Source organism: Leuciscus leuciscus, assembly GCF_965113295.1.
Source record: "Leuciscus leuciscus genome assembly, chromosome: 9".
NCBI classification, from domain to species: domain Eukaryota; kingdom Metazoa; phylum Chordata; class Actinopteri; order Cypriniformes; family Leuciscidae; genus Leuciscus; species Leuciscus leuciscus.
Genome location: NC_138733.1, coordinates 42,682,581 through 42,695,341, shown reverse-complemented (window position 1 = coordinate 42,695,341; position 12,761 = coordinate 42,682,581). Strand labels below are relative to the sequence as shown.

Below are 12,761 nucleotides of genomic sequence, written 5' to 3'. Positions count from 1 at the left end.
AGACAGAACCGGGTGGCTCCGAGCAGGAGAAGAACCAGCCAAGACAAACCGAGGAGCTCGTTCCTAAACGAGGGGCTACCTCTGTAGCATGGACATGGTTTGGTTAACTTTCTATATGTTTGGTTGACTATTTTATTTTGATAATGAACATGCTGCGATGTCAAGTTAGCAATGCTAGAACGTGTGCGCGTGTGAGGCGTCGGCGCGATCACAGGATTTGTTGTCCTTCTGAGGGACCTGTTACTCCGTATAGTCATACGGATAGAAGCAACAACAACAAAATTATTCAAAACTGTATAGTTTTTGTAAAATACAGAAAACAAGCACGATGCCGTTTTCTGCCATCTCGGTTTCCTCTATGTGAACTTTGGATCCCGTTGCATGAACCGAGGCCAGCAAAAATGTTCCTTTCGTTTTGTTAATCTGTAATTATTTAAGTGAAATAGCCTATATTTTGCGTATAGGCCTATATATTAGTTTTATATATTTAGTTTTATTCTGTTTCCTCCGTTTACAGAAGAGCTTTAAGTGCGTGATGTGACATTGTTTGAATCAATGTTCTACACTATCCTGCAATTTTCGCTGGTTTCAAAAACAAAAAGTTGCATATTACCTGCTATTCATTTTCACTGAAATGTAGGCCTAATTTTTTGACATTTGGTGACATATACAGTAGCATATACATCCTCGGGAAAACTAACGCCAGCGCATTGCCATTGCGACTTGGGTATGACTTGACAGCTGAGCACGGGCATTTCACTCACGTTGATATTGGCTATGCGTCAATATCACATTTGCACAGTAGCCTAGCCTACTATTTGAATTCATGATTGGTTGACTGCCAAATTAAAATATTTAACAGAATAATGATCAAATAATGTTAATAACCGGTTAATGGCCTTTTCAAATAAGTGTGTCTGAGAACGATTAAATTAGATTTTGTTTCCTTTTCTGGTTATGTTCCTGTCAAAATTTTGTTCGTTTGTTTTTGTTCATTGAACAGATTCAGAGCCCTGATTGCTGCTACATTTTAAACTTGAAAGTACAATGTTTACATTTGGCATTTTACATATAAATATTTTATGTTGGGCTTTTATATTTCATTCATATTTTATATTTCTACATTCTTAATCAAACATTTGCCCTGGAGTTCTAAATAAAGGGAGAAAAATAATCACATATGAAAGAGTACATTTTTGAGTACATATTTATATTCTATACTCAAAATATATATATATATATATATATATATATATATATATATATATATATATATATATAAAAATATATATAAACTATTCTTTTAGAATATATACTATATCGTGATATATATCGTTATCGGGATATGAGATGACTTATATCGTGATATGAGATTTTGGTCATATCGCCCAGCCCTAATGTGAATGTGAAAACAGGTATAATATGGGTCGATCTATACATGTATGAAGTGGGAGAGAGGCCGCACTATGCTTAAATATATTTTAATTTTTATTTACACAGACGCGTTTCGGCGCGTGCCTTCTTCAGAAGAAGGCACGCACCGAAACGCGTCTGTGCAACTAAAAATACAAATATAAATATATTTAAGCATAGTGCGGCCTCTCTCCCACTTCATGTATTATAATTATCTAGGCCAGCACTCTTAAAATTGACAAGTGTACACATTGAGTGAAGCCTGCTCCTATCCACATTTACTTTTCGATCTATACATGCGTCATGTTTAAAATAATCACTTACTCTGTGGACAGTTGTCCATTTGGTCCATTCGGCGTGGGGCTTTTTTTCCAGTTCACTTTATCACACCGGGAAAAAAAATAAAGTAAAAGTTACTGCAGGATGGATCAACGCCGTGAAATCCTCGGTAGCTGTGAGACAACTGCCGGCACGCTCATCTTTATCTGACGCGCTGAGCCTGGTCATCGATGGCAAAAAATGTCCCACTCTCTACAGCTCAGACACTATTTCAGTCGGGATAGATTGGCATATTCCCCCACATTCACACCACCAGTTCGTGTTGGCTCTCATCCTCACGTCCTCAGGCTGTTGAGCGATCGCAATCTCCTCCTCCTGTCATTCTATTTCCAAAGCACGCAGCTCATCTTCTGAAAACTAAGGTATGGTTCTGGCTCTTGATTGTGATTGTCTGAGAAGTCACCCTCTTCGTCTCTCACAAAATTAGCCATGTTCATTGCCATTCATGTACTGTAGGAAAAATAGCCAGCTACTATTCACGCCGGTATGTTGACATTTCATGTGTTGCGTGATATCTCTGCGCCCAAGTAGCAGTGCTTCGCCTGTGCTTCCCCCTAATATAGTCCCAAGTCAATATCTGCCTAGGAAATCTCCTAGTGTTAATCTGCATTGCTATTTGTACTCGTTGTGAATACGCAGGCCACAAGAAGTAATTAGGTGTTTTTTTAGTTTTTTTTATCACTTTTTCTCAGGCCATGCTAGCTGGCAACAAAGGATTCCATTCATTGTGCTAAGCTAAGCTAGCGCCGACCCTGTCAAACTAAAACAACGCATGCACTGAGACAAAAATGCATTTGCCCACCTATCTAAATGTAGGAAAGAAGGTGAATAAGCCCTATTTAAAAAAACGGTGGAGTGTTCCTTTAAGCACAGGGTCTGTTCTTTCTTTTGGTATGTTCAGATATTCATACGACAAAATATTCTGGGGTGCCATGAAATTGTGAAAATGACCAAAAACACCTTTTTTTTATATATATATACTGGCGAGAAAGAGTTAAGATAAAAATGTTGGTAATTGGATGATTAGAATATGAATATTGGAATCATATTTTAAATTTGTCATATTTTTGAACAGGGTCAATTAAACATGAAAAGAAAGGGAGAGATATCAGAGTTCTTTTTAAATAAGCACAAACATAGTCCAGTCGTTTTATGAAAAAAGGTTGAACAAATTGCAACAGAAGCAAACTCAAATAATTTTGTATCCTCATTATGTCCTGAGTAAGGAAAAAAAGTCCCGAATTAGGGGAATCCCATTAGGGGAAAGTTTCGAAAACAGTTTCTGGGGATTCACTTTTTATTTTACCTGCCTTTAGTCTTCTGCATTCTCCTTACCATTGTCTCCTGTTCTTCCCTCAGACTCGTCCCCCAGAAACAGTCCCACGGACCCAGACCCCATCTCTTAAACATTAATAAAGACTGGTTTCTAAAGTACTTCTTCCTGCCTCTATGTATTAATGCTCATGGGTAGCCTAAATGTGTTCCATTCAGACCTTAACATTAAGTATTTTACTGTTATGTGTCAACAAGATTCAACAAGACATGTTCTCCTGACTATACTCAATGTTTAGATCTGCTGTGGTATTTATGCAAATTAGTTTGTCCATCTTAACAAACAATAAAAAAAAACGTGGAATACATTTTTTGTTTGTCTTGATGTAAGTAATCAACTAAGTAATTTTCATGGTGATATCTAAAGGTTAAAATTTTTACCCCATTCACGTTAGAGAAAGAATTAATAGGCGTATGAATAGGATATATTTGGGTCTTTTTCGAAACTTTCCCCTAATGGGATTCTTCGGGACTTTTTTTTTCCTTACTCAGGACATATTGAGGATACAAAATCAGTTGAGTTTGCTTCTGTTGCAATTTGTTCAAGGTTGACCCCCATTTTGTCTTAAAATGACTGGACTAACAGGCAGATCAGTATGGAGTCAATATAGGGCCATATATATCTGCAAAATAAAACAATGTTTTGCAAAAAAAAAATGTTTTGCAAAAAAAAAAATTTTTTGCAAAAAAAAAATATGTTTTGCAAATAAAAATAGAGTATTGAGAAAAAAAATTGCTTTTTTGCAAGCAAAAAAATAATAATTGCAAAAGAAAAGTTAACCACTGAGAGAAAAAAAAAAGTTTAGCAAAGTAAAACTTCAGCAGCATTGACTTTGCAACACATATTTCCCTTTGCGCCGCTCCTTTAAATCCGCGTTTCAGTCATCTGTGCCTCTGCGGCGCAAGCTTTCCTTTGCGCTTCATTTTTCTTTGCGCCTCGCTTTGTGTCCCTGATTTTACGTGGGGGGAGGGGTCAAGAGGTTGGGGTGTGTACAAGAGACGAAGGCGCGTCCCTCTCGTAACGTCATCAGCGCGAGCCCCAGACTTTTTTTTATTTATTTTATTTTTATTTATTTTTTTATTGACATATTTATAGAACATTAACAAAAAAGGCATTCGTAATTTCAGATTTTACAAACAAACCTGAGCGTACATACAAATATTACATCACAATATACATATTCTCATCAGCAGGCAAATAGAGCCCCAGACTATTATTGTCAATAATACATACCTGTGATCCATCACCCGTGCTGCGTTCCAGTCCAAAATAGTCATGCTCTTCACTCGCTAACTTCCCTTCATCTCGTTCACTCGGATGTACGTCATTGCGAGTGCCCACTACTGGCGGAAACTGCAATGGGCTGAACTGGAACGTCCTAAGCCCTTGATCACTTGGAATCAGCTGTGGAGTTGATTTATTATTTAATTTTTTTCCCTTTAATAATTTGTTTAATGCAGTATCCAAATGTTTATAGGTGTGTTTGGGTTGTTTTAAATTTAAAACATTATAATTAATATATCATAGAGTTGTCTGTGTGGTGGTGATTAGACGAGATATGTGGTGACGTCACAATCGTACTGCATTGTGGGACATATAGGTGCCTGAAGTGTACATTTGAAGCAGACTCGCTCCCTCGGTCAAAATCGAGGGAACGAGGGTCTGTCCATATAAACTTCCCTCGTCCACTTCACGAAGTGGAACGCACTTCAAATGGCGGCAGGGATTCCCCCAAGGGGAAGTGCTTAGGGAAGTTCGCAAGTGCGTGTCTAAAAGTGGACTGGAACGCAGCACAGCACTCTGCTCCGCCATTTCGATCGATCCACTCGGTCTGGGGCTCGCGCTGATGACGTTACGAGAGGGACGCGCCTTCGTCCCTTGTACACACCCCAACCTCTTGACCCCTCCCCCCACGTCAAATCAGGGACACAAAGCGAGGCGCAAAGAAAAATGAAGCGCAAAGGAAAGCTTGCGCCGCAGAGGCACGGATGACTGAAATGCGGATTTAAAGGAGCGGCGCAAAGGGAAATATGTGTTGCAAAGTCAATGCTGCTGAAGTTTTACTTTGCTAAACTTTATTTTTTCTCTCAGTGGTTAACTTTTCTTTTGCACATTTTTTTTTTTTTTGCAAAAAAGCAAAAAAAAATCTCAATACTCTATTTTTATTTGCAAAACATTTTTTTTTTTTGCAAAACATTTTTTTTGTTTGCAAAACATTGTTTTATTTTGCAGATATATATGGCCCTATATTGACTCCATAGATCAGGTGCAAACAGACCCCAGCCCCTGCATCACCACTGGCTAGTCAGAGTCAGTGTGGTCAGACTTCAGGACCAGGACCAGGTCAGAGCATCTACCAGACACAGGCAGTCAATCACATACCCAATTCAGGAATTATTATAAAGAAAGAATTATGTTGTATTAAATCTTCCTAGGATAAGATTTTATATTGATGGGCAATAAAATTGTTAAAAATTTTCAAGGACATGTCTGCTTGATGCCTGCTATATAAATTTTTTTTTTTGTAAATGTGAGTTTTTTTGTAAATAAATGCAGCAGTTCATAACAGACACATGCGGTATCTTGTCTCCTTGGTGCTTCAGCTTTGTTTTCTGCAAATATTTAGTTTTCTGCAACACTTATAGACACAAACAGAGCGACCCAATTCCTTCCACAAGCTTTTCCACTGTGTGTGTACTGTGTACCCCCAAAAGAAGCAGTGGCCACCCCCTGTATAAAACTCTAGTTCCGCCACTGGTGGCGTGACTATTTCCTTGATCAGTGTTCTACAGATATATTTTCTAAGATCAAGGGAAGGTGGCAGAATTGCCATCACTTGTTTCACAATGATGCAATAACTCACTCGGTGGCATCATCATAGAAAGATGCAAGCTTTGCTTCTGAATTCCCAAATTAAGATACGTGTCAATTTATTAACGCTTTTAAACCCATTCTATTAACAAAGGAAATGTCCAGACTGCAGTATTTCACATGTAAAAACGGCCATGCGTCCAAAATGTATACAGCATGATTTATTAAACTTAAATTAAATTTACTAAATTCAGAAGAAACTTCAGCACAATATACATATTTCTAAACACCCATGCCAAACATCACTACCTGGAACAATTTAATGGTGATTTTCTGCCCATCACATAATCAATTAATTTTACGGGCATTTCCATTAACCCTAAAATTCAGTGCAATGAAGTGTAAACTTCAAAATACAAAACACCTGTAAAAAAAATCGATTCCTTTATATGAATACAGTATATGAAGGAATTCATATCAATATTTAATTTTTTACATTAGAGTGATGAAGATTCAACTCCAAAATAGTCAATTAGTCTGAGGCTTTAAAGGATCTATTGTTAACCATCTGTTGTCTCCAGGGCTTGACATTAACTCTATTGCTCACCAGCCACTGTGGCTAGTGGTTTTCCAAAGTTAGCCACTCAGAATTTTAACTGGCCACAGTTTTGACATCGATACCATAGGCAAAACCAGATATTTTTAATATTATCTCATAATCTGCTGTCACTTTAAGACCTGATGCACGGATCCATTTTACTGTTGCACACGTTTTCTTTCTCAACTGTTGATGTCCACTTAAAACATAACTGACTGTGTTTACGTGAAAAGATTTCCTAATCTTTTAACATGACATGCAGAAAAAAAGAAAAGAAAAAAAAAATCATCATGAAATGTTAATATTGAAATATTGAAAGGTTAATTTACCCAACATCAAAGCGAGAAGAGGTCTTGGCATTGTGATCCTTGTGTTGATTCAAAACGCGCTTGAGAATTATAGATGTATATCTCTGGTCCTTTCAAGATATATAAAACCAAGACTGCAGAACACACTCATTCACTTCCACTTTTTAAACCAATAAAAAATTGCTCTGAGACAATAAAATGCAACATCCTTTTTTCTTCTTTTTTTTTTACCCAGTCTATTTTCGTTGTCTCCATGCAAATGTCTTCTCAGCTAATTTTCCTTTAAGATAAGATTTGCATTCCAAATATATATTCCACAAAAAAAGACAACAATTTGAATCAGTATCTAATTCTTTTACCAAAGACTACCTAAACTTCTTACATTTATACATTTAGCAGACGAATAATACAGCAGGAATTTTAAGAAATTAAGAAAGAGGGACATAGAAGAGGGACAATAGAAATTCTTTCTTTATAGAGACAGCATGATGCAGTTCAGTGCTGTTGTAAGAGATGAGTTTTCAGATGTTTCTTGAACATTGTTAGAGATTCAGCTGTCCGGGTTCAGGAACGTATCGGTTACCTAACGTAACCTCTGTTCTCTCTAGAAGAGGGAATGAGTATTGCGTAAGTAGCTTACACTGCGGGAAAAGTCATCTTTCTCGAGATATGAAGGCAAAAAATTATCCTTAATTTTTATAATTTTGTCAACGCAGTGCAGCAGCACGCAGACCTAGAGCAGGCTAACTAGCGTGCTCATTGGCTGCCCTGCCGCAACTGCAGCAGCCTACCAGTGAGCCTGGCGTGACGTCACGCCCAATGGGAGCGCCCAGCGCCCCAGCGCGTCACGGCCCGTCAGAGGGGCGTGGCTTAGCTTATAAAAGGAGGCTCGGGGACTGCTTTCTCTGATTTTTGTCTCTTCAGCGAAGCTCTCCGCATCGCTGGACTCTGAGGAAGCCGCCGTCGAATCTAGCGACCTGCAAGCCGAGGATTCACCTGAGGAAGCCGGCCGTCTTCGCCGCCTTCAGCATCCCTGCCTGCTTCGCTATCCGGCGATTATATCCTTTCATTGCTATATGTTAAAATGCCTTGCATTTCCTGTAAAGCGCCGCTCAGCGACAGAGACCGCCACGTTATCTGCGCTCTCTGCCTGGGACTGGACCACGCAGCCATCGCCCTCTCTTCGGGTGGCTGTGAACTGTGCGAAGAACTACCGATGTCGACCCTGCGGGCTCGACTCGCCTTGTTCGACGCCCCCGCTGTCTCTCCGTCTGCCTCCACCGGGCCGCGTAAGAAGAAACGCCGCTCTCAGAGGCCACCGGAACCTGCAGCAGTAGCTGAGCGCTCGCCGGAGCCCCTCCCGCGAGCCTCGCTATCTCCTTCTCCTCCCCTCCTTCCCGACACGCAGCGGCCGGCCTTTGCCCGCACTGCCGTCGCCTCAGAGGATGAAGCGGACCACGCTGCTATCGCAGACAGCTGCTCTATCCTTGCCTCGGACAGCGAGGAGTGGTCGGGTTCTCACCGCTCCTCATCCTCAGCACAGGAGTCTAGCCGGTCCCGCTCCAGTGTCGACGCGGAACTTCTCCGCCTCCTCACCAAAGCGGTCGACCAATTGGGACTCGACTGGTCCCCACCGAAGGCGCCCGCGCCCAACAGGCTTGACGGGTGTTTTCTGCCTAGCCGCCGCCAAGCGCCTGCCTCTAGGTCAGCACCCTTCCTGCCCGAGCTCCACACTGAGCTCTCTAAGTCGTGGAACGCCCCGTTCTCCGCTAGACTCCGCTCTCCGGCCTCTTCGACTCTCTCCCAAGTGGACGGAGCCGCCGAGAAGGGATATACTCTAATTCCCCCGGTTGAGGAAGCTGTGGCAACGCACCTTTGCCCGCCATCCGCCAGATGGCGCTCAAAGTCTGCCCTGCCGTCCAAGGCCTGCAGGACCACTTCAGCCCTCGTCGGCCGCGCCTTTGCTGCCGCCGGCCAGGCCGCTTCCGCCCTGCACTCCATGGCTGTGCTCCAGATTCTCCAGGCCGATCTCCTCCGCGATCTGGACGAGAAAGGCCCGGATCCAGATCTATTGACGGACCTGCGCAGCGCGACGGACCTCTCGCTTCGCGCCACTAAGTCCGCTGCACAAGCCATCGGAAGGTCTATGGCCTCGCTCACTGTCACCGAAAGGCACCTTTGGTTGACGCTGGCGGATATGAGCGAATCCGAGCGCTCCGTTTTTCTCAACGCCCCGCTCTCTCCCTCCGGTCTCTTTGGCCCAGCGGTCAGCGGGATCGTGGAGCGTTTCTCGGAGGTACAGAAGGCGTCGCAGGCTATGAACCTCTTCCTGCCCCGCCGCTCGAGCTCCTCTGCAGGCCGCTCTCAGCAGCCTCCTGCACGCAGCTCGTCACAGCGCTCTGCTCAGCCTCCGTCTTCGCAGACACGCCAGGGCGGCCGCCCTAGATCGCGCTCAGCCAGCCGCCACAGACCGCCTCCCCCCCGGGGACCCCGGTCCAAGGTAGCGCTGAAACCTGAGCCCGCGAAGTCATCCTAGCAGCCGCAAGGAGGAAAAGATGGCTGAGTCCCGCCGCGGCCGGACCGCCATCAAAGCGCCCAGCTCTGTCAGTCCCCTTAGGAAAGGCTACTGCAGCAGCTTACATCGCAGCCAACGAGCCAGTAACACAACTCGCTCGCCTGCACACAAACGCCGTTTTCACGGCGACCCAGAGAAATCTCAAAAAGAGTATTGTTTCGGGTTTCCCGGCTCACGCCGAAGGTGTCATGAGTGTAGAATATGTGCCCACACCCCTGTGTTCACCACTACACACAAACACGATCTCCCCGGTAACGCTCACAGAGCGCACTCTCATAAAGCGGGCACGCGCCGCTCGAGTGCTAAGTGTAGAGAATGTGCCCACAATTCTGTGCCCACGCCTACCCACTGCCCGCTCTGTCACACAGTTATCCCGGGACGCAGATCCTTTAGAGCTCCCAAGCACTGGCCGTGTTGCGAATGTAAGCTCTGTGCCCGCTCACAAGCGCGCACGCTTACCAACAAACAAGTTAACCCCCATGCCGCTCTCGCGCCACGGGTTTCTAGCAACAAAATGTGCTCCGTCCATAGCGACCGAGCCGTTGCGTGCTGTACAGCCGGTCACCACTGTCTGCGAGCCCCCGTATTCGATATACGCCCCATCTTCTCTGATACAGGTTCCCCATCCCGCGCAGCGCGGCGATCCGAACCCAGAGACCATTCGACCCCTAGCAATGCGTGCGAAAGCATGGCAAGCTATCCAGGGCGTGTCAGAATGGGTGCTGAATACTATAATGCACGGCTATTCGCTTCAATTCGCTCGCCGTCCACCGCGCTTTTTAGCACGGACCGAGACGAGAGTGAGCAGAGAAGTGGCGCATCTGCTTCAGGCAGAAATAGCAAAGCTGCTGCACAAGGGGGCTATAGAACAGGTGCATCCTTCTCTGAGCGAGTCTGGCTTTTACAGCCGTTATTTCCTCGTACCCAAGAAGGATGGAGCGCTAAGACCTATTTTAGATCTGAGACATTTGAACAAAGCTCTCATGAGACGGCCGTTCAAAATGATTACAACCAGACAAATTCTCGCGCAAATTCGCCCGGGAGACTGGTTTATCTCTCTCGATCTGAAGGACGCATATTTTCAGATCCAGATAACACCCCGTCACAGGCCATTCTTGAGATTCGCCTTCGACGGTCGGGTTTATCAGTACACCGTCCTGCCGTTCGGTCTATCTTTGGCACCCCGTACATTTACGAAGTGCATGGACGCGGCTCTCTCTCCCCTGAGAAGACAGGGGATGCGGATACTGAACTATCTGGACAATTGGCTAATTCTGGCGCAGTCAGAGACAGAGCTTTTGTCTCACAGAACAGCGCTTCTCAGCCATCTGGAAAGCTTGGGCCTCTCAGTCAACTGGACCAAGAGCTCATTACTGCCCCGTCAGTCAATTTCCTTTCTCGGGATAGAACTGGACTCCTTTTATAAGCTAAGCCACGCCCCTCTGACGGGCCGTGACGCGCTGGGGCGCTCCCATTGGGCGTGACGTCACGCCAGGCTCACTGGTAGGCTGCTGCAGTTGCGGCAGGGCAGCCAATGAGCACGCTAGTTAGCCTGCTCTAGGTCTGCGTGCTGCTGCACTGCGTTGACAAAATTATAAAAATTAAGGATAATTTTTTGGCTTCATATCTCGAGAAAGATGACTTTTCCCGCAGCGTAAGCTACTTACGCAATATGAGAGAACCTCTCGTAAGAGAACTCACTGATCACTCACTTTCCTATTTATTTATGACATAAATAAAATAAGTTTATATATATATATATATATATATATATATATATATATATATATATAAAGTTGTTTATCAGGGGCCGTATTCATAAAGAATTTTAAGGCTAAAAGTAGCTCCTAACTGGTGAATTTAGGAGCAACTCCTAAAAATAATGGGCGTGTCACTCCTAACTTTAGGACTCCTAATTTTTTTCACTAAGAGTAATTCACGAAGCATTTTAGCCCTAAAAGTAGCACCTAAGTCTGGGACAGCTTGAAAGAAGTCGAGAGGACACCTAACTCACTAAGACCTATTCACAAAGGATCTTAAAATGGCCGCGCGACGCAGTGTGTTGGAGACACTCAATGACACGGAGTTATTACAAAGAGACCGCCTTCACCGTGAGGGAATACTGATTGTTGTGGCTCTTGTGAGGGATGCAATAACAGCGCCAACTAATCGCAACAACCCAATCAGTGCCGAATTGAAATGTTTGACAACACTTCGCTACCTGGCAACGGGGAAAATGCAATTGTGTAATGCCGACGATCTAGCGATATCCCAGCCATCGGTAAGCAGATCCATCCACCAAACCATCAATGCACTCTGTAGACCCCATATTATTCGACAGTTCATAAGTTTTCCTTTGGACATTCGCCAACTCCAAAGAAACAAAGCCAGCTTTATGGATATTGCAGGTGTGCCCGGAGTGGTCTGTGCTATAGACGGGACACATATTAAACTAATTGCGCCACGTCAAGATGAGGACGTGTTTGTGAATAGAAAGAAAACCCACTCCATCAATACCCAGATTGTGTTCGATGCAAACTTCACAATTCTCGATGTTGTTGCAAAGTGGCCCGGATCCACTCATGACTCGAGGATATTGATGGAGAGTGGTCTGAGGCAACTGTTTGAGAGACGTCATGTGCCAGCTGGATGTCACTTGGTGGGGGACAGTGGCTATCCCTGTAAAACGTGGCTCCTTACACCTTACCTCCGTCCACAAGTGGGACCACAGTTAAATTACAATAGGTAAGTGCACATGTTGGCTATATTATTTAGGTGCCATAATTCAATAGCATGACCACAATGTCAAAGCTTATTACAAATTATAGTGGTGGCTCTTGGTGTTGTTGGTTAAATCAGTAATGTTTACTGTTCCTTGGTGTATGTTTCAGAGCACACAAGAAGACACGCAGTGTGGTGGAAAGGGGGATTGGACAGCTAAAGCGACGTTTCCACGTTTTACATGAAATCCGCCTTAGTCCAGAGAAGACGAGTAAAGTGATCACTGTGTGCGCTTCTTCACAACCTGTGCCGGCAAAGGAACATACCACAGACAGGAGATGGTGATGAGTTTGACGATGATGATGATGATGATGATGATGACAATGAACACAACCAATTTGTTGATGAAGTGGAACAATGTGGACTGGCATTCAGGGATCACTTTGTCCATACACCCTTTGGGTAAATAATCACATATGCACAAATGAGTAAAGACACATTTTTGCTCAATTTAAGTGTGTTTATTCCCTTTGCATTTTTGCAATCTTTAGAGTGTAATATTCAGACTTTAATTGTATTAGCCTCTCTTTTGCATCAAGGACCATTTTCTGCCTTTTTAACACATGCATTTTCATCTTCTTTTCTTCCAGGGGTGATGGCCTT

General features: G+C 43.7%; 1 protein-coding gene across 1 annotated transcript in view; it reads right to left on the bottom strand.

Moving 5' to 3' along the window:
- Positions 1 to 6,948, bottom strand: part of LOC309506580 (scavenger receptor cysteine-rich domain-containing protein DMBT1-like) — a 36,552-nt gene extending 29,604 nt beyond the window's left edge. Inside the window, exon 1 of the mRNA XM_082180422.1 lies at positions 6,824 to 6,948. Within this exon, the coding sequence (XP_082036548.1) occupies positions 6,824 to 6,854 (31 nt within the window). The 5' untranslated portion in view covers positions 6,855 to 6,948. The remainder of the gene's footprint in view (positions 1 to 6,823) is intronic.
- Between the last annotated feature and the right edge of the window lie 5,813 nt (positions 6,949 to 12,761).